Below are 22,548 nucleotides of genomic sequence, written 5' to 3'. Positions count from 1 at the left end.
AGCCACGACAATGAGAAGCCAGCGTACAACAACAAAGAGTAGCCCCCGCTCACCGCAACTAGAGAAAGTCCGCACACAGCAATGAAGATTCAACACAGCCAAAAGTAAATAAATAAATAAATAAATAAAATATAAAAAAATAGAAAACTGTATGTAGGACTTCCCCGGTGGCGCAGTGGTTAAGGATCCTCCTGCCAATGCAGGGGACACAGGTTTGAGCCCTGATCCGGGAAGATTCCCACATGCCACAGAGCAGCTAAGCCGGTGCACCACAACTACTGAGCCTGTGCTCTACAGCCAACGAGCCACAACTACTGAGTCTGCATGTCACAACTACTGAGCCCACGCGCCTAGAGCCTGTGCTCTGCCACAAGAGAAGCCACTGCAGTGAGAAGACTGCACACCGCAACGAAGAGTAGCCCCCGCTCACCGCAACTAGAGAAAAGCTGGCGCGCAGCAACGAAGACCCAACGCAGCCAAAAATCAAATAAATAAATTAAAAAAAAAAAGAAATAGAGAAGTAAAAAAAGAAGGTCCCTGCCTCAGATTTCACTGTCAAGGTTCCACATAAACCCTCACTTATTCTCTATACCTCTCCAAATATACATAGTATATACAGTATTTTCCCCAAATTGTAATCTACCATACAAATACTCTTAATTCAAAGAGCAAGAGAGAAAAAAAAAAAAAAACAGAAACTAAAGAGCAAGAGAAAAGCTACGTGTGTGGCCTGGTGTCCGTAAACACACCAGAAAGTTTTCTTCTAAATGTTGTTCAATCAACCAATCAGACATTGTCACTTCTCTGATTAAGTCCTGTCATCAAAAACACCACCTTCGGTGGGAATCAAGACATCCCTACATCTGATGACAACATCCAACTAATATTAGGGGAACCTGTATGCAGATTCAAGGCCCTGGCACCTCTGAATTCAAGAATGTTTGCATGGGTTGATCAAGCCTACGTCTGTAAAACTACTGTGTAGGAACAATCAATAGTAAACTGGCACATAAATAACGCTACAAGGCAGAGACCGAGTAAGCTTGGATTCTTGACTCTTGGAAGACACGAACACATGGGCTACATTATCGATACACATTTGGGGCACAGAGCAAACATCTAAGATCACTAATACACGAAAGGTTGCCCCTTTTTGCCTCACATCTTTGAGCCCTTTCTGTTCCAGAAAAATCAGTTTTCCAAATGTACAACCCAAAGCCACCGCGCTTCTTCTATGGCGACGGGTTCCAGCTCCCAGGCTCTCCAGCGTGAGTTCTCTTGCCCGTGGTTCTGCCAAACCCACCCTTTTCCTTCTGTTGTTCCTACTCTTGTGTTTCCACTCCCCTCCCTCTGTCTCACCAAGCCTTTGACAGGAAGTGGGTCTTTTCTGGTCACGGAAGTTTGTGCTTAATAGGTGAAGTTTAGATATATCAAAATGAAGAACTGGGAATTCCCTGGTGGTCCAGTGGTTATGACTCGGTTCACTGCCAGGGCCCAGGTTCAATCCCAGGTCAGGAACTAAGATCCCACAAGCCGCATGGCCAGAAAAAAGAAAAAGGAACAGGAAAAGAACAGGAAAAAAAAACCCACGAAGAATAGAATCCATCAGAATTTAAATTATTTTCTCTTCCTTAAGCTCCATCACTGAGCCTTCCCCCGTGCTTACAGCCCTTCTCTACCTGAACTGGACTCCTTCTGTTGGTCAGTGTGCTGCTGTTTGGAATACCTGTAAAGGTGAGTATTCGAAGTTTCACTGCAGGGAAGGTCAAATGTAAAATCCCGTGTGCGTGATGGAGGAGAGGAAAGTCATGTGTGCGTGAACACATTGGGAAGTACTTCAAGTTTTGGTTAACTAAATGTTGAGCTCCTTGAGCGGGAATTGTGCTGTTTAACTTTATACCTCCATCAAGCTAGCACGTAGCAGGTGATCAGTAAATATTGCAATTAAGCGAGTGAATGAATGAATTCATGAATGTGGTTGCTTTGGGTCTTGAAAGAAAACCACTGGTCTTCAGGTCAGGCATCTTGCTAGAATGGGAACGTCCCCATGTACCTTGGAGGCTCATTTTCCTTTTCTGCTCAAAGACATACCATGTCGTTAAGCCCACATTTTAGAGGCATGCCGATGAAGCAGACAGAGGAAAGATGACAGCTTCCGAAACCAACTTTCGAGGCTTTGGAAAGAATGTCTCACTGTATGGAGAAACTTTATACTTCCTCCCATCGGTCTCATAGTGCCTCTTCTCCTCAGCGAGTCCTAGGGCGCTTTTCCAATCCCACACTGCTCTGTGCAGAAGCCAAAGCCCAGTTTCCTGCTTCAAAAGGCCCTTTGTTTGGACTCTATTTCCAAATCGGCGCATCCTGAGCTTGAACCATCTTGCTTTTGAGAACTCTGACGCCTTGGCAGCAGAAGCCTTTGCCAGCAGGTTTGTGGTCCTCACAGCTTTCAAAATCCTCAATGCGAGGGTATGTCTATAGCTAAAAACTCTTTTCATGAGAGGAGGGGCAGAGAAAGTATTATTTTAAGAGTTGCAAAAACAACTGCAAATTGACTCTTTAGTCTTTAATTGCTACCAGAAGACTGAGAACTTCTTGTTCCATTGTATTCAATTAAGACGATCGTTTTATTGAACTTTAAATGATATTGGTTCATAGGCTCTGCTCAATCTCTTGGGCAAGTTTTGCCTCAGAACACCGGAATGCATTAAAGACAAATTTCCAACACGTTCTCTCCAAATTGGAAAACACCTTCCTTTAGCAAGCGCAGACAGAAAGGTAGCTACATCTGTACAGCTACTCGATGATTCCCTGGAAGGACTCCAAAGTTACTTTTGGCAGATCAGGTAAACTGCATCTAATCCATACCGTGTACACTGCACATCCTATCAATCCAGGTAGCACTCTCTCTTATTCCTCGTGAAGCTTGCCAACTGTGACAGAAAAGTTTCTAAATAAAAAGGTTTTAGAGAGTAGGGTAGAGATTAATGTGGAAGAGCCTACTGTCTGTATCTCCCAATCTTGGGACACTCTGTCAGATAGGAACTGTTGTCCTTCGTTTACAGATGAGGAAACTGAAGTTCAGAAAGGTTACAACCCTGGCCTCGGGTTGTAAGCTAGCAAATGGTGGAGCCAGGATTTGAGTCCAGAACTGTCCCCCAGGACACATCCTCTTTCCATTGTGCCATATCGCCTCTGAAAGTTTAAAACTTTCTAACTCTTGAGATTAAACTGTGGGAACTTCTTAGGGTGAATCTCTTTATCTCTCCTCTTATGTCGCAACCCTGTACAGGATTCAGCAATTCAACACGGATCAAGACATCTAACCGTGAAGCAATGTCCTAAGTGTGGAGTCTTTTATATTTGATGACCTCAGCAGAGCTTAAAGATCATCTAACTCAACTGCCCCATTATTTAGGGAAGGAAAGTTAACCCAACAGAAAGTAAGTGATTGAAGGTCGCTACCTAGTGTCACAGCTGGAAGGACTTGAAATGAGGAGGTGAAAGTTCCCCAAGGTTGGGGTAGTGAGGATACAGGATGAGCAGAAACCAGACTAGAGATGAATACTCTTTCCCATAGGCAGAGAAGAAGGGGCGGGTGCTCTGAAGAGCAAAGGCATGAGCCAGAGCCAGAAGGCAGACATCTGTGGGGTGTGTCCAGGAAACAACCAATACGGATGAAGGTGGATGCCAATCAGAAGACCTGTGTATTCAAAGTAAGGCTGGCAGGAACTACAACTGTTATCGGCAGCTGCCTCTGGGGAGTGGAATTTGGAGGGAGGGTGGGAGGGTTACCCACTTTTAACATAATCACATTTTTGGAATATTTTTTTACTGTAAGAGTATATTGCTGTGCTTTGGGATGTTACATGAAGGTTTAAAAGGCTTTATGACACATGGGGTCATTATCTGATTTGCGTAATAACCAAATCCACGGCATAAAGGGATGCTTTAAAATATGGCATATGTTGGATTTAAACTTGAACCTGCACAAGGTAAGGGTTTTAGTTGCTCTGGATTTTACTCATTTTCTAAGAGACTGAGCTTCTCTGAGCCTAGTTTTCCCACCTATTCAATGGGAGTGGGCAGGGGAAAACGACTGATGCTTAGGCCCCTCCACTCCTGCATTCTAAGGTTGTTCTAAAGGGTGGTCACTGTACCAATGGTTAGAGCTGAGGCACGGGAACCACTCTGCTCAAGAAAGGTCTTCAGCGCAATGCCTTCTTTGACAATGGTGCCTAAGAGCATTCTCCCGAGTTGCCCATCCAAACGACTGTGACGAGACTGTCCCCAGGCCCCCCAGTTGGATCCTGTTACCTCTGTACCGTGTCTGTGTTGTATTTCTAGAGCTGCATCTGACCAGCGTCTCCTCCAGAAGACCCTAGAAGAACTACATCCAGTTCATCATTAGACCCCAACAGCAAGCACAGTACTTGGTACGTGAAAGGTGCTCAACGAATATTGCCTGAAGTGACGTATCACCACCACTTATTCAGGAGCTTTTCATTATGAAACTGATTGATATGATTATTAATGTTAATAACAACTTACCAGCAGAGTACCAAACATAGCCAATGCTTGGTTAAGTATATAGAAAGGTAGATTTTATATTAACATAATATTCTGAACAATTAGAACTGCTATAAAATTTACCATCACTGGAATTATTAAGCAGAGGCTTGACACTAACCAAGAAAAGATGGTTTAGAGGGACTGCCCCAGGTGTGGGTGAAAGTGGGAAGATTGATTAAATGGTCTTGAAGCCTGAGTTTTGAAATAAGATACACAGATCTGGGGTTAATTCCTAGTAACGAACCTCTTCATGCCTCAGTTTTATCATTTATAAAATTGGAGTAATCCACCCATTCCACAAGGATATCACAGGGATCAAATAAAACACACTAGGTGGTCTGTACCGTTAGTGCCTTTCTCTTCTGAATCAGACATTTTGGTACTACAATCTCAGCCCTCTCAAAATTATGAAAAGCAGGATTAACCCAGATTAATACCTAAAAAGGTAAACATACAAATGTGCAGTGTCCTAGTATACAAGGGGATTGTTTTTAAGTTTTTCCAATGGTAAAAGCTATGAACCAAATACTTTTGAAGGGACAGAATTAAGAAAAAGTACAGCAATATGATCAAACAGAAAAGATTTGAAAGGAGAAAATCCTTCCCTTCCTCCTTCAATGTGAACTTTAAAATATTTTAAGGAACGGAGGTAGAGATTTCAGAGGAAATGCCGAGTTGGACAAAAGAACAAGAGAATTCTCCATGCTGGAAGATTTAACTGTCCCATTTCACAGATGAGACAACAGTGTCACAGAGAGGAAAAGTTACTTGGCTAAAGTGACCCAGTAAGTTAATAAGAAAGTTAAGACATAAACCTAGATTTCGTAACTCTCCGCTTGGGCACCTTTCCCCAACAGGAGGCGCCTGCTCTCCTCATTCAGAGCCTCCCCTTAAGGCACGACTAGGATGAGAAAAACCACTCATCCTAAAATACAGCCCTGGCTTTTAGGGTAAGTTCAATTTTTTTTTTTAATGGAAGCTATTATGGTTAGTACAAATTCAGTCTGTTGACCAAGTTCAAAACACTGCATGAAATGCAAAATCGAACTTCAAATATCTAGCTGCCTTTAATTAGCTACATACTCCCAATCTCTCAGGTTAGTTAATACTTTATTATGGGCTGTTATAAACTCTAGAAAGCGAAGGCTTTTTTCCATTCCATCACACTGATTGGCAGGAAGTATGTCTTAAGCATCCAGTGTTTAGATTTATAATTATACTTAATAATAATTCAGCCATTTATAGAAAGAAGAGATACTGTGCCCACGGCTACCTTAGGACTACGGTAGGATAAGCAACAAAAATTTTATTTTTCTTTTTGCTTCTTGTCCATATTTACTAAAATAATGTTTTATTGACATTTTCTTCAATGTCTTGACTTTAATAAAAATTTTCAAGCACCTGTTATAAACAAGGGAATCATAATCTATTAAGATGGAACTGTACAAAACCATAAAACAAGCCAAAAAATTTGACACAAGAAAGGTCAATACAAAGTGCTATGATAGCCCAAAGAGGGGACTCTGCCCAGAGGAAATCAGAAAAGTCTTCACAGAGGAGGTGGCACTTGAATTGATTCTAAGAGGTGAGTAACACGTATCAAGCAAAGAGAAATGATTTGGTGGGAAAGTTCCTGGAAGAGCCACAGAATGGAGATGTCTGGGACAAGGGCATAAAGGGGGGAAGTGGAGGGGGATGGGAAGGGAATGGGGAGCAGAAAGGGTTGGTTGGGGCCAGATTCTGAAGGGTCTCAAATATACTAATAAGTTTTATTCTGTAGTCCACGAGAGGTCATAAAAATCATGAAGCGAAGGGCCTATGTGATCCGAATTACAGTTTTGAGAAACGATTCCTGTATAGTTAATGCATAAATAATATACGGGGGGACACCATCCCCCTAAAAATAAGATCTGTAAAGGAATGTTTTCAGATCTAGGTGTATGACAGCATGAACTTAAAGTGGGTTAGAAATAGGGAGAATGGAGGAGAGCAGATTCAGAAGACACTCGCACTCTCTCTCTCTCTCTCTCTCTCTCTCTCTCTCTCTATATATATATATATATATATACATTGTACAAATATGACTTCACAGTTTCAAAGTATTTTCCTATATATATGTGATACCATACCCTTGGTCTCAATAGCTCCATGAGGCAGGCAGGGAATGAATCATCATCTCCATTTTACCATTCCTAAAGTGGCAGTGATATGCCAGGGATCACCCAGCTAATACAGCAAAGTTGGGAGCACAGCCCAGGATCAGTGTGGAGCTGCCTCTTAAACTTTCGAAGACTTTTTAAAATTTCATTTAGTGATCAGCTCAAGACACCTGGCCGTGTTTTCTCCAGGAATGAATGTGTGTCTATCTTCTCATCTTCTCTCCTACACTTTGAGGGCAGGATCTGCCTCTAGTATTTCTTTGTTATCTCTTTGTATTTATCTCAATAAATACCGAAGGACAGATAAGATGGACAGCTGAGTCCCAGGACTGTTCTCATCTGTAGTTTCCCCCGACCACAGAGAATGATAAATAGGCAATCATCCATTTTCCCCTTGCTTCTGTGAGCATTTCCCATTCATCACCAGTCCACAGTGGAGGAACAGCGCTTGCCATGACTCCTGTGATCTAAGCTGCCTCCTGCCAGCTGCTCTGCATTCTAAGTGTGAAGGATCTGGACAAAATGCGCTTGCTCTCAGGCCTGTTTAACTTTTCCATCGGTCTGTGTTTGTCAAAGCTTCATGCCAACTCTGTCAGAAAAAGAAATGCCACAAAACTTCTTTGAGGAAAGGGAAAAAAAGACCTACTTTATACACTTGCTCTCATGCAAATCACACTCCCATTCAAATCCCAGCTGAATAGGAGTCCTGCAATAGCCTGGGAAATACACAGAGCCTGTAACCCAAGTGTAGGCTGCTTCACTCAAATTGTTGCATTTCCCTGCCCTTTTAACTCCTTTGGAGAAAACCCATAGGAAGAATTAACAATACAAATCCGAAGTCGCTATCCCCCAGTCATTCCATTTCTGTACGAAATCGGCAAAGTAGTCCCCTGCCGCGGTTTTCTGCCCTTTTCTTCTCAGGCTCTACAGAATTGGAGTTGGGATGCTCTGTGAGCATATTTTCAATCAAAGTGGATGCATGGTCCAAGCTACCAGCTCCAAATAGATTCTAGCAAAGCAGTTCCCCTGGAATCTTAGTAAACAGTCTCTGCGAGTGATGAAGTAGCTGAATTATTAATACAATGTGTTACGCCACCCACCAAAAAGAGTTGAGACAGGCAGAGCCGACCAGGTTCTGAGGAAACTGAAATGAACTCTAACCCCCTCCTCCTCCATAGGTTGTTGTGAAATTCAAGCCAGTTAACAAACCCCTTGCATGATTGCCTGCCAGGGATGTACAGCAAAGTTCATGCCCTTCCCCCTTCCAGCCCAGACGTTTTGAGTCTAATATCTATCCTCTAGGAATTTACAAAGAAACAGGCAATACTAAAAGGGGCAAAAGGCTTTAACCCCCAAATCACACTTGAACACTTTACAAGGTCTAGTCATTTCATTTTAAAATTTTCTGGCTGGCTTGCTCGCTTCATATGCTTATTATTGAAAATAGCAGTCAGTGCAAATTTCAACGCGAGTCTTCACTGTGGGAGGAAAGAGGAGACATAGGTGCTGGCTGGTTCTTGTCCCAGGCATTCCACCATTTTCCAGATGCAGGATCCCCAGCAAGTTCCTCGACCTTTCCCAAGGGCAACTGCCACATCTGTAAAATCAGTTACAGCGATATCTCCCCTCCACAGTTGTAGGCTTTGATGAGATGCGTGAATGTGCCTGACTCTAGTGCAAGGGTTCAAAGATGTTCCTTTCCCGGACTTTTTCCTGTTGACACTTGGAGAATGATATCCTGGGTAGGGTGGTTTGAGTGTTTTGTTTTGCGGGCTTTTCAGGGCTGGGGAGCTGAAGAAAGAGCTAGAATGAGAAAAATGAATTGAGGCAAGAAGAATATTTACATTCAAATTCTCAGATGCATATGCTATCATTTGGTAGAACTGTTCAATGAAAGGGATTATTAATTAATAATAAATGTTTGGATTTCACAGCTGAGGTCAACACAACCACAAACATCCAATTTAAAGCAAAATTATAATTAAAGGGTCTTCAACTCCATCAGTGGCCTTCGGAAAATTAAACCCTAAAATCAAGAGGGCTTATTTTCCCCTGGGATTGAAAGCCCTGTATTTTGAATACTCTGACTCAAGAAGTATACTTTAATTTCCCAGCCAGCCCCAGAGAATTCTACATTCACACAATGCCTACAGTATAGACCGTCCAAAGCAAAGGTTTACTAGAGTGAGTGGGACCCATCATCCCTCCTGCCAGGGCATTGGAGCCACTCTCTTCAGACAGATTTAAATGAGAAAACTGCTATACAAAAGATTCAAGTATAATAGCCCCCCACCTTATTTTCAGGGGATACTTACAAGAGCTCCAGTGCATGCCTGAAACTGTGGGCAGTACCGAACCCTGTACGTACCATGAATTTTCCTGTACATACATCGTTATGATAAAGTTTAATTTAAATTAGTCACAGGAAGAGATTAACAACAATGACTAATAAAACAGAATTACGATAATATACTGTAATAAAAGTTATGTGAATGTTGTCTCTCTCTCAAAATATCTGCTTGTACTGTAGTCTCCCTTCTTCTTGTGATGATGCAAGATGATAAAATGCCTACATGATGAGATAAAGTGAAGTAATGACGTAGGTATTGTGACACAGCGTTAGGCTACTACTGACCTTCCGATGATAAGTCAGAAGAAGGACCATATGCATCGGGTGATCCTGGATCATCAAGTCATAACAACGTGGATGGTTGGATGTCAGTAGCTGACCATGTCACCAGTTGGGGATCCTAGCGAGAGATTTGATCACGCTACTCAGACGGCATGCAAGTTAAAACTTATGAATTGTTTATTTCTGGAATTTTCCATTTAATATGTTTGGACTGAGGGTAACTGAGAACATGGAAAGGGCAACAGCAGATAAGGGAGGACTACTGCAAGTTGGTGACACCTTTGGAAATATTCTTAAATCTCAGCCTGCCAGAAGTTCCTCCCTTTGATTGCGAAACATATGGCTGCTTCAAAAGAAGACACTAGGCATTTAATCAAAATATCCACTAAGGCGAAGATGACAGCAGGACACATGCAAGGATGAGAAAGAATGTATTAGGCCGTTCCTCCCTAGAAGCCTACGAAAGCCAAAATGACCAAAACAGCTACTTTGGGCCAGTGTCTAATGAAATCCACTGTGTGGCTGGAAGCACTCCTGCCACTTCCTGTCAGTGGTTGCTAACTTTACAACAATGTGGGTCATTTGTGGGGAAGAGGCTACTGGGGGAAGTTCTATTTACTGCATTTAATGAAGATGCCGCATCCACAGCCACTAACCAGAGAAGCTCACAATCTCTCAGTGTGACCCAAAAGTTACGCCAAACCACCAAGACAGCAGACAGAGCCCACGGGACAAACAGGGTCACTAACAGAGAGACCCATTCCTGCTCCCTGATATGAGTGACAAAGGCCTTGTTCAAGTCTCTCCTTCCTTTAAGAAGCCTTCCCAGGATCCAGCGGGCTTCCTCTGCCCTAAATCCAGAGCTGCTTGTGCATTCTAGACTGTCCAACCTTTTCACCATCAAAGATGCCTTGCAGTTCCTTCTCGACCCTCTGTGACATCTATAAGATGTCTTTATTTACCAGGTAAACTATATTTAAATCATTTCTTCACTTCTGTCAATCAAAGCATGGGAAGTGTCAATCACATCCCCTGATGAGTGGAAATAACCAGCGAGACCAGAGTGATCTGCCAGTGTCACTCCACATTCAGATCACAAGCACAGAACGCCAGTGCTGTGACCAGTCCAGGCAGAGGCTGCTGTTCTCGGTTAGTCTAGGCAAGTTAATCATTGAAAAACGTACAGGACATGTTAGGTATTTTTGAAGTCCTAAAAAGAGCACGAGATGCCCTGTGATTGCCCTAACAGACCTTGGCAGGTCCAGAGAACCCAGGGTGAGAATCATGAGTCTAACTCATTTTGGACAATTCATCACGTGTTGCTGATGTGAAAGCTGGCAGGGAATAGTGGGGAAAACTTGGGCTTCAGGCCTCAAAGCAAGAGGGAGGGGATATGGGGATATATGTATACATATAACTGATTCACTTTGTTATACAGCAGAAACTAACACAACATTGTAAAGCAATTATACTCCAATAAAGATGTTAAAAAAAAAAATGGCCTCATGAGACAGACTTTTCAGGTCTGACCCCAACTCAAACTCACCTGCTGTGTAACTTCTGGTGAGTTATTTTTTAACATCTCTGAACCTCAGTTCTGTCAATGGAGATAATAGTAATGAAGACTTCATAGGCTCACTGGGAGAATTAAATAAGAGAACGCATGCACACTGCTTTGCCCGGTGAGAGGTACATACTTGCACTCAATAAATGTTAGCAATTGTCATTATTTAGTCAGGCTTGCTTGAGTCCAAATCCCAGGCCTAACACCTATTAGCTGTGTGAACTTGAGCAAATCATTTACCCTCTCTGAGTTGCAAAACTGGTTATTGACATCTACCTTATTTTGTTATTGGAAAGATTAAGTGAGATATCAACTAAAACTCCTAATAATAAAGGTTGAGTGCCTTTTCCTCACCTTCTTGTATTCTATGTGGTTTAATTTTTCACGCACTTATAGCTTAATCTTCACTGTAATTTTCAACTTGACACTCCAACCAGTTTCTAAAGATCTGTGTTTGTGTCTTATACCCTTTAATATCACCCAGCATCCCACACATGAATCTAAAAGATGCACAGTAATTTTAGTTTTTGAGATGATAATCATGTATAACAGCCACATCTCCAGGGGGGAAAGGGGATGGGAAAAAAAAAAAATCAACCTTATCAGGAACTACAGTTCTATTTCATGGTCTTAAAAATATTGTAAAGCTAATCCAAGGAATAGAGATTTTTAATATTTGTACTTTTAACTGTTTTCAGGGTACTCTGAAGATCTAAGGCTGCTTTTCATTTTGCTGAAGCAGGAATCTGCTTGTCACACACCCTGGTTTGTGGAAGCACGTTACTCAGCGGGTGAGGGGGTCTAGCTGACCACCCAGCATCTATTCCTCAGGCAGCTTTATTGTTCTCTGCTCACTCATCGTAAACCCACTGACACTGCTAAACTGACTGAAAACTCTGTTTCTTTGTGAAATATTCTCTGACAAACAAAGCAGCACTAGAGTGGTTTCATGAATATGTTAATGCCAAAGGTCTTCGGTAAACCTTTTGTATTTTTTCCATACATATTTTAATTAATCTTACGATACTTCCAAAATGGTGTAGGCACTATGGAAAATAGTTTGGCAGTTCCTCAAAAAGTCAAGCACAGGAACCATATCGTCCTGCATTTCCACTCCTAGGTAAATATAACCGTGAGAATTGAAAATCTATGTCCAATAGCGCAGGGAGATCAGCTCGGTGCTTTGTGACCACCTAGAGGGGTGGGATAGGGAGGGTGCGAGGGAGACGCAAGAGGGAGGGGATATGGGGACATATGTACACGTATAGCTGATTCACTTTGTTATACAGCAGAAACTAACACACCATTGTAAAGCAATTATACTCCAATAAAGATGTTAAAAAAAAAAGTAGATGAAGTACTAATACCTGCTGAACACACATGCTGAACATACATGCTACGATACGGATGAACCTTGAAAATATTATGCTGAGTGAAAGGCAAGGAAACAAAGTGGATCAGTAGTTGCCATGGGATGGGGGAGGAGGAGGGTAAATGTGGAGTGACAGTTAATGGGTACAGTTTTTTTGTTGCTGCAGTGATAAAAATGTTCTAAAATTGATTGTGGTGATGGTTGCTCAACTCTGTGAATATACTAAAAGCCAGTGAATTGAACACTTTAAGTGAATCAATGTTATCGTACATAAATTAGATCTCAGCAAAACTGTTTTAAAAATACCATTATAACTCAAGGAAAACCGTTTCTCTAAACCAAGAGGATTTCCAATGGCCCATTTATTTTAAGGGGCTTTGAGAAATTTAAAAATTCCAGAGCAAAATATATATTAATTAAATAAATTATGTATATAAAAAACTTAGAGACTCATCTTTCTAATAAGGCTATGAACATAAAGAAGCATTCACTAATCCTATAATACAGGCTTCACAGGTCTCTACAAACACTGCCTTTAAAGTGTTCGTGGAGAGAGAGGCATCACCATGGTTCAGAGGCTCCCAACCAGGAGATCAGGAACCCCCCCCACCATCTCCCTCACCCCCCCCAATCTCCTTTAATCTCCTTGTCACCCATCCTTCTCCTCTCTGTCCCCTGTACCTCAGGTTCATTTCTAATCTGGCTTCCAAATGATCTCCCTCCTTGGCCTCCAATTTCCCTCCCCTCAAACACAAATCAGATTAAATTAATCCCCTCTTAAAAACTGCGCATGAATATGTTAATGTCAAACATTGCCTGTAAAACTTTGGTAATTTTTTTTTTCCTTACACATTTTAACTAACCTTACGGTACTTCTAAAATGGTGCAGCTGCTATGGAAAAACAGTTTGGCAGGTCCTTAGAAAGTTAAACATGGAGTTACCGTATGACCCAGCAATTCCACTCCTAGGTATATACTGTGTTTGGTTTCTGTATGAAATTTTCCATAATAAAAAGAAAAATGAAAACGAAAATACAACCTCATTCGCTGGTCCTCCAAATTAAAGTTCAAGTCCCTTAGCGGCCTGCCATTTATAGCTCCCCTTTTTAATCTGGCTCCTAACTATCTCTCCAGCCTCATCCCCAACATTCTCTTTCCCCACCAACTCAATGCAAATACACAGCACTTACACTCCAGCCTCCAACCACCCACCCTTCCCAAAAACGTTCTTGTTTCTAAGTCTCAGCATCCGTTGCTCTCTCTGCTGCAATACCCTTTCCCACTCCATGTAATGAAGGCTATTATTTCTCTAACAAGACCCAGCTCCAAGCCCTCAGGCAAACTCATTGCTTTTCACTGTGCAGCTATAGCCCCTCCCTTACCATGCCCAAATCAGCAGCACTAAGTGTGTAAAATTACACAAAAGTCTGTTACCCTTTCCCAACGTGGGAATTCATAAAGCACAAGGAACCCCACCCACCAACCCCACCCCAGGGGAAGAAGGGACTAAGGGGTGTTGCACATAGTAGATGCTCAAGAAACAACTGCAGAAGACAAGACATACCTGAAAGACAGGTACAAACATAGACTTAATTAAATAGGCTCTCTAGAAATTATACTGACTGATGCTAATTTGGGGGCCAGATATAAAGAAACCATCAGTGAGAACAGCTTCCTTCGTGTCAATATAATCATCTGTATTATGTGCTTTAGGGATACATAAACAGGAACAAAAGCATACTGCTTATTATGACAAGGCGCTTACACTGATTTGCATTTCTCTGCAAAACTCTCTAAGCATATAATTTTGTTAATTTGTGACAAGCCTCAAAAACACACTTCCCACCAATACTCTGATTGCAGTGTATACTCTCAAAGCACACAGAAATCATCAAGTTCCTTTCATAAGGTGCCAACTGGATCTTATGTGTGTTGTTTGGTTTGGTTTGGTTTAAATTTGGGAATTCTAATGCAGATCATAATTTATAATTTAACTTGGACCTAAAGGAAGAATAGTTTCACAAGGATGTTTCAGAAACTGACCTAGCCTTCTTTTGAATGTTGGGACCACCAACTCATGCATGACCTTGAGAAAATTATTTCATCTGAGACTCAGTTTCCTCCCCAGTCAAAAACAAACACTTCGAAAACGTGGGCTTCTCTTTCTTCTCTCCTGGGACACATCATCTGAAAAAGATGGTGCCTGTTCAAGTTCAAATCAGTCAGCAGTGATCTTTGGTAATAAGCACCTTCTAGAACAAGGGCCAGTGGAAGAAAAGTGATCTATCAAAAAAACTGCCTAGTCCTTCAAATTTGCCCCATGTGTCTCTGCCCTCACTAAACTATCATCCTCTGATTTGGGTTAAAAGTTAAACCTGTTTGTCTTGTTCCTCTTTTAATTGACCCAGGAAAGACAAAAATGAGAATAGGGCTCTCTGGAGAACCACCTCATAAATGATAATCAAGTTTCGAACTGACAAGTACGCACCAGAAAAGCAAAATGGTATAAAGGCAAGACCTTGGTTCTAGGTCCTGCCCTTTCGCTATCACCAGACAATTACTAACCAGTCCAAGCATCCAAGTCTTCCTATGTGAACCAAGGGCACTGACTAGGACGTGGTGACAATGACAACAGCAGCTGGTGAGTGCACAACGCCACACACTATACCAGGCATCGCCTCGCAACTTCACAACACATATTATACCATTTTACAGATGAGAAAACCGAGGCTTCGGAGACAGTCACAACTTGCCTAACCACGTACAGCTAATAACCCTAAGCAAACTCCCACCTATCTGTCTCCAAAGCCTGTGCTTCCCCCTTGGACCTCCCACCTGTCCCCTGCTGAAAGAGGCCTATTTATCTGACTGAGATAAAAAATGACTTGGTATTATTGATAATGAAATCCCCAAGGTACTTTCAAATTCTAAAGCATCCATGAATCTAGGCACTAAAGAATTGCTCCGATGGAATTTTCTTTATTACGTCCACCGAGATGCTCAGTCAGCACACTCCAAGCTGTTCTGCAACTATTTCTATTGGGCCCTGCAGAACATATTTGTACATATTTGGACTCAAAAAAATGGAAATAAATGAAATGGAATGGAATAGAAAAGAGGGAGTCTTCACTGCATTAACTGCATTGAAAAGTGGGCAGCAAGGTAAGCCGACGAGAGTTCTGGAAAATTTAGTGACTACTTACTAGCTGGGCACCGTTGTGCAAGTTACTTAACCTCTCTGAACTGCAGTTTCCTCCTCTCTAAAAGGAATCTACTATCTATATTACATGGTTGACCTGAACAATAAGTACGTTCACTACCACAGTGATTCCCTTCCTCAAGAGATATGGAGAGTGCCCTGGACGACAAGCATTTTGATTATTTTTAATCATGTTGCTCTTTTTAGTTATTTTTTCTTCCTCTGGGCTTTCAAAAGACACATATAAGAGTTGACACTAAAATAGGCCATTTGTCCAAATTCCCTCCCCGACAAAGGTGTATTTATCTTTCCCTTAAAATGATATAGCCATGTCCCTTCCAGAGGGGAAGAAGGTAACCACCAAAGACTCTTGAGGTTCCTGCACTGTGACTTTTCCCAAACCTGCCACTGCTTTTCTCTGGCTAATAGAAAACATTTGTGTTCCCTCTGTCTGGTTTTTTCTTGGGATTCTCTTCACAATTGTTTCCCCTAATATATTTCAGGCAACTTTGCTGCCAAAATATTAAATTCATAGAACCATCGAGGAGTAAGGACACCGGGAAGGAAAGGAAAATGCTATTACTGTGAATAATAATAGCTACATAATACCCGATAATGATTTAGTGCTTTTTACCTCTTCGAAGTGCTTTCAGATTTGTTTTTTTGTTTTGTTTTGTTTTTTTTTTTTGCTTTCAGATTTGTGATCTCATCTGAGCCTCACCATATACGAGGGTCACAGGTTTGCTTTTGTATTTTACAGATGAGGAAACTGAGGCGTGAAAGGTTAAATAATTTTTGCCCATGTCACATGTGTAGATGACTTTATGTCAGGATTCAAACCCAGACCTGGGTGAATCCGAAGCTTGTGTTGTTGCTACAACACTTTGCCAAGCTAACTTTGATCTTGTAAAGGCTCTCTCTAGAAGCCGCATTCATTCATTTCACTGTTTACTCATATACAAACTTCAATATCTCAAAAGAAAATATTTATAGAGTTAACACTTCATTTATCCAAAGTGGTCACTTGGCCTACAACACTACAGAGAACTCAGTTTAAAAAGAAATAAAAATCCCAGTCTCTTAGCAGTTAGGAGACACCAGCAAGTCCTTGCACTAAAAATCAGACCTTCAGGCCAGCACCCAGAGGTAATTTTTCCTTTTGAAAGGATTCTAACAATCTTAAATATTTTTTTTAATTGGAGTATAGTTGATTTACAATGTTGTGTTAGTTTCAGGTGTAAAGTGATTCGGTTACACATATACCTATATTCATTCTTTTTTATATTCTTTTCTCATATAGGTTATCACAGAATATTGAGTTGAGTTCCCTATGCTATACAGTATGTCCTTGTTGGTTATCCCAAGTACGGTTATCCCAAGCTCCTGATTTATCCCTCCCCTCCACGTTTCCCCTTTGGTAACCATAAGTTTGTTTTCCATAGCTGCAAGCCTGTTTCTGTTTTGTAAATAAGTTCATTTATATCATTTTTTAAAATTAGACTTCACCTATGAGAGATATGTGATGTCTGTCTTTGATATTTGATATGATATTTGTCTTTCTCTGTCTGACTTCACTTAGTATGATAATCTCTAGGTATCTTGAATATCTTTATTGGAAAAGACAGGTGTACTGGCCACAAACAGAAAGAAAAGTACAGACAACCTAACAATTCAAAACGTGCCAGAACATGCGATCCCTCTACATAAACCAACTGCCCTTCAAGACATTAGCTATTAAACAACACAGTGATTCTCAAACTGGCCTGATAAGAATCACCAGAAGCTTTTATAAAACACAGAATCCTAGGCCCTGGTCCAGAGCCTAGTGAATTTGAATCTCCTGGGAAGGAGCCTGAGAAATCTGCATGTCACACCAGATGGGTCTCCTTATTAGCTGAGTTGGTGAAGTACTGACACAGGAGGCATCCCCCAAATTATCACTCCTCAAATAATGTGTACCAGGTTGACATGACACCTAGGGCAGGGTGTCGCCATAAACATGACTGCCTCCACGGGGAAGAAGCCCTCAGCTATGGTATCATTAGCATCATGCTATGAACAGGGCTTGCCAGCCCAAACAACTGCACAGGAAGGGGGAAAGAAAGAATCTCAAATTGACAGGAAGTCAAAAGGGCTAAAAGTGGAAAAGGCCACCAACTCTGGCTTTAACAGTCTCCCACAAAGGCAGCTATAACCCTATGGTATATCTCAAGTATAAGAGAAAGGGATGGAAGAGCTAAGGAGAAAAAAAAACGAAAAACAAAAGAAACTAGCCAATCCAGACAATAAAGGTTTTCAACCATCCTGGAAGAGTCAGCAGGGCTGACTCTGCATGGGTTGGAAGGAGGCACTCAGTAGATATCTGGGGAGGGGGACAAGGAAGAGACAGGGGACAGAGCAGAGAAGCTCCACATGGATTTAGCAAATCTCTGCATTTGTGCTACAGCCGTGCACTGCCATTTGTGCTTTCTTTGGAACCACTGTCTCATGGGGTAAAAAGGCGTCCTCAAACTTTGGGAATTACTTAGTGTTAGAACGACCCCAAATCAAAACGATACCTTGGGGAGACGAGACCGTATCACTGACCAGAAGAGTTGAACCACCTTTATCCATCTGCTTTGGTGCAAATGACTAACTGGAAAACGTGGAGAGGCAGGACTTTCTGCAAACCGAGCTTTAGAATTTTCTAATGATCTGAGTTTCAGGGTTCTTCAGATGAGGGAAGAAAAGGGGGATGGACTCCAGTCATGCTCACTGAGGATTAGAGATCAACTCAAATTGACTTCAGTGTGTACCTCAGTTTTCTCATCTATAAAATGGAGATAATCTCTTCATCAGAGTTGAAGTGAAAAGGACGTAAGCTCATTCATCTGAAAAAGAGGCTAACAGGGCTTAGAAAGACAGTAGATGCTCATTCCTCCTTGCCTGGGAATATTGTCTGCTGCTCTCTTGTAACCTGGTAGAGCAGAAGGAGTGCATAAAAAAACAGAAGGCCATACTTTTATGCAACTGAAAGGAAAACAAAATCGATTTCAGAAAAACTACTATGCAAAGATTCATAACTGTGTTTATAAAAGCAATAATCGGCAAAGATGCTATTTTCTGAGACATAAACCTCCATTGGTGATTCTCTGACACCAGATTCCTTTGGTCCTCAAAGGAGAGTGGACTTCTGTTTTTTCACCAAGAATTTAACATTCCAAAAGGTATGTGAAACAAGTTAAACTGCTTGCATATTTCCACTTACATAACACATATATTGCACATCAGCTTTTATTTTTTCCAGACACAAGGAGAGGAAGCTTGGTATATATTCCTGTGAGAGAATAAACAGAAAAATGTCTCCCTTTTTCATATATTAGGGCCTTGTAATCCAGACCATATGATCAATACACTATATAAAAATTAAATCATACTGACAGTCCCAGGCAGAAAGTGAACCAAGTAGAAACAATTTTTTAGGACTGTGATGTGTGGAATATTAAAATCACATGTTGTGTTAATAATTTTCTTTTAGAAGCCAAATAGAGTTCTCCTGCATAAATTTCTCAAGTAAATGTTTACCTTACAGTGTTTCCTATTAAGGGTGGTCGAGAGGCATTAAATTAGTGATATTGTAATTTGGCCTATGCATAGGGGAGACACATTGAAAATGACTTGGTTGACATTAGGTTAATGGCAAGGCATATACCTTAAAACGGATAGCTATGTGCTCCTTATGGTAAAATACAACGTCCTGGTATCTTATTAACTTTTTTTTTTCAGTAAACAAAAATCATTTGCTCAAAGAGGCCAATAGTGAGTAAACTTAACAAACAGCCAGGTATAGAATATTAGTTTTGAAGGGGACACAGGGAGAGTTGGGGCAGATGAAGAGCTGTAATGTGCAAACATACACCTTACTTAACACCTTCAATGTACAACAGTATCTTGGGATTTCTGTGTCCCCCGCTAAACTATAGCTGATAGGTGTGTCTTTTTGCAAATTCCTTCACACTTTTTCCTTTGATAAGATACACCATCTCGTGGGACTGCCTTCTGAAATCAGAAGAGTGGAAAGAGGAGGGGAGTTCAATAAAACTGTCCGAAGGCTGTCAAGTGTGTTCTAGCTCTGCTTTCCTAATCACCAAGTAGGAGGTAGGAGGGTACAGGGAACAGACAGTCTAGAAAGAATTCACCCTACCACGAGGGAACAAAACACATCAGTGAACACTGGGAAGCCCCAGACAAGTTTACAGCAAACAGCTTCAATGTGTTTGTGTTCCTGGTACTCCCCCAGGACCAGGGAAGGTCTCTTAAACATTCAATAGCTTGGCAAGGGGACTTTTAAGTACTCATCTCTGCACTGTGCAGAAGCCAGTGGCCTTCAGGAAGGTAGGCCCCCCAGTGACAATTCCTTTACATAACATCTTAATGCTGAATTGATACAAGGAGGTGGGAATGGGATTTGCCACCTGAACTACAGTCACCTTTCTTCCCTTCCGCAGAGCACAATTTGACCTTCAGCTGTCTCTGCATATCCAAAGGGGGCCATTCTTATATTTAAACTCCAAGAGTCCTTTCTTTCTTTGACTCTCAGAATTTACTATGGACAGTCAAGCCAAGGACAGATGGACCTCAGTAAGGATCCTGCTACAGAGTCATGAACGCAGGGTCATTGGACTCCAGCCCAAGAAGTCTCTGGTTTGCACACTCTGCATGGACAACTCCATTTCAAAGGGACTTGAGCTTCCGTGCAGGAGTTCTATTTTAAGGGGAACAGGGAACACAGATGTTTCTTCAGTTAGCAGAGTTGGCAGAACAGCTCCTGGACCAAATCCGAGTTCTTAATGCAGGAAGGGGCCTTAGAGAGCATCTAGTTCAAGCCACTCACTCAACTGATGAGGAAACTGAGGCCAGAGAGGCAGTTAGGTGGCACCCCCGGCAAGTGGCAGAGTGGTGGTGTCCTGATGACAAGTCCTGCACGCTTCCCATAACACCATGATTCGCTTAAAAAAAAAAAATCTACACTTACTTCAATCTTGGAACTCCTGTAGATTCTTGCCAATAGCCACCCCCTGCCCCAGGGGCGAGTTCATAAATCCTCCTTTCCCTCCCACTCCATTCCATTTACTCCTGCTCTTCCAGCTGTGCTTCCAACTAGTTTGGAAAACAGAAGCGGGCTACAGCCTCAGCTTTCTGGGAGTACAATTAATTGTGGTCCCGATGCATGAACCGTGGCTAGCTTTCCCAGTGCCTCAGTTGCCTCATCGGTGAAATGGACCTCCTCGCCCGTGTTGCACCGAGTCAGGGAGAGGCAGTACTCCCTGGCACACAGTAGGCGCCTAAAAAGTGACTGCTGGATCGGTACCCAGCATCACGCCCCTCGAGAGCACCCTCCCAACCCCCGGGGGGCGTTCAGGATAGCGGCATGAGAAAAGGCCCAGGCAGCCCCGGCGGAAGGGCTGAATGTTTACATTCGGCCGGGGGAAGGCAGCGTTCTACAGGCTGGAGCCCAGCGCTCCAGGAGATCCATCTTACTTGGATGGAGGGCAACCAGCTCTACGCCGGCTCCGGGTCCTGGTTCCACCGATTTCCCCTATCCTAACAGGCCGAGCCCACGCCTTTCGTGGGATTCTGGCCGAGCTTCCAACCGGAGGTCGGCTTTTAGGATTCGGTGTCCAAGTGGCCCGCGAAAGCCTACAGCGCTCCCGACACTCCTTTACAGGCCGGGGAGGCGGCGGGAACGGGGAGGGCGGGGACCCGGGGGCCTGGAGCGGCGCGAAGGCTCTGCGAGAAGCCTGCGGGCGGCCCCCGGGGCGGACTGCGCGGCGCAGCCGGGAGAGGCGGCCCGGCGCGCAGCCCCGGTCGGGCTGGGACGCGCGCCGGGCGCCGAGGGCCGGAGGGACAACGGGGCTGGGCTCACCCATGAAGAGGCAGAAGAGGTCCAGGCAGATGAGCAGCACCCGCTTGCTGCCGCCCTTCCTCGGGCTGTTGTTGAGCGCCGGGCTGCCGCCGTTCTTGCTCTCCGCGACGATCGCCTTGTCGTACTTGTAGTTTTGCATGGCGCTGGTCAAGACGCCCCGCGACAGCAGTCACACACCCAGACGCCCGGGTCGCCTCCCGGCCGAGGCTGCTCGGGGCGCGGCGGGAGAGTGCGGCCCCGCTGCCCGCTTCCAACGGCAGGCGGTGGTGCTTTCTGCTCCCCTGGGGCTCCTCTGCTTTTCCTGCCTCAATCCCGAATCGTTCGAAAGTCCAGGGGGGAGAGAGACAACTCCCGAGCAGAAACTTCTGCAGCGCCGCGCTGCCCCGGACGCGCAGGGCTCCCGTTTCTGTGTGCAAAGCAGCGAGCGGGCAGCGCTGGCCCTCGACCACCCTCCTCCGCGGCTGGTTGCTTAATGAATGGGAGCTGCGCGGAGCCCAGCTGCGCGGAGCCCAGCCACGCCGAAACGCTGCCGCAACTCTAACTTTCCTCCTCCTCCTGCTGCTGCTGCTGCCGCCGCAGCTGCCGTTGTGATCGCCTGGATTTGTTTTCGGCAGTTTTATTTCAAGAGGTCCTTTAAAAAGAAAGAGGGACCTCCTTACTTGGCTCAGAAGAGATTCCGAAAGCACAGCCCCTTCCTTAAGCAGCCGAAGACGTAGGATAATTAAGGCCACATTTTCCCCCACCCCTTTCCAAAAAAAAAAAAAAAAATCCTAAAAGGAAAAGTTACTCTCAAACCAGAGAATCCGGGAGCCCCTAGCGTTCAGAAACACTAAATTGTCACAAAAGGAAAAATAAATAAATAAATAAAAGAATAAAAAGAAACATTTTCTTGCCGGCCTTGGGTCAGGTAAAAGTTGAGGCTGTGCAGCTCAAAAGCATTTCTCCTCCCTGACACATTTGGGGCTTTCAAGTCTTTATTTTGGTTTGAATCATATTATCCCGAAAATACTCAAAGAAAAAAAAAAAGTTTTTTAAAGATCTTAACACCCAGCACCGGGTACTGGGGTAGATTCTGAGGATACGAACAGGAAAAGGACTGCACGACTCTGGAGCTAGACCCTGTGGACTGGAACCTTGGCCGTGGCTCT

The 22,548-nt window shown here is 43.1% G+C and overlaps 1 protein-coding gene across 1 annotated transcript in view; it reads right to left on the bottom strand.

Annotated features, from left to right (window-relative positions):
* Positions 1-22,090, bottom strand: part of PLPP3 (phospholipid phosphatase 3) — an 82,980-nt gene extending 60,890 nt beyond the window's left edge. The window contains exon 1 of the mRNA XM_030870279.3: positions 21,401-22,090. Coding sequence (XP_030726139.1) covers positions 21,401-21,539 — 139 coding nt within the window. The 5' untranslated portion in view covers positions 21,540-22,090. The remainder of the gene's footprint in view (positions 1-21,400) is intronic.
* Between the last annotated feature and the right edge of the window lie 458 nt (positions 22,091-22,548).

Source organism: Globicephala melas, chromosome 1 (assembly GCF_963455315.2).
Source record: "Globicephala melas chromosome 1, mGloMel1.2, whole genome shotgun sequence".
NCBI classification, from domain to species: Eukaryota; Metazoa; Chordata; class Mammalia; order Artiodactyla; family Delphinidae; genus Globicephala; species Globicephala melas.
This window is presented reverse-complemented; position numbering and strand designations above follow the sequence as displayed.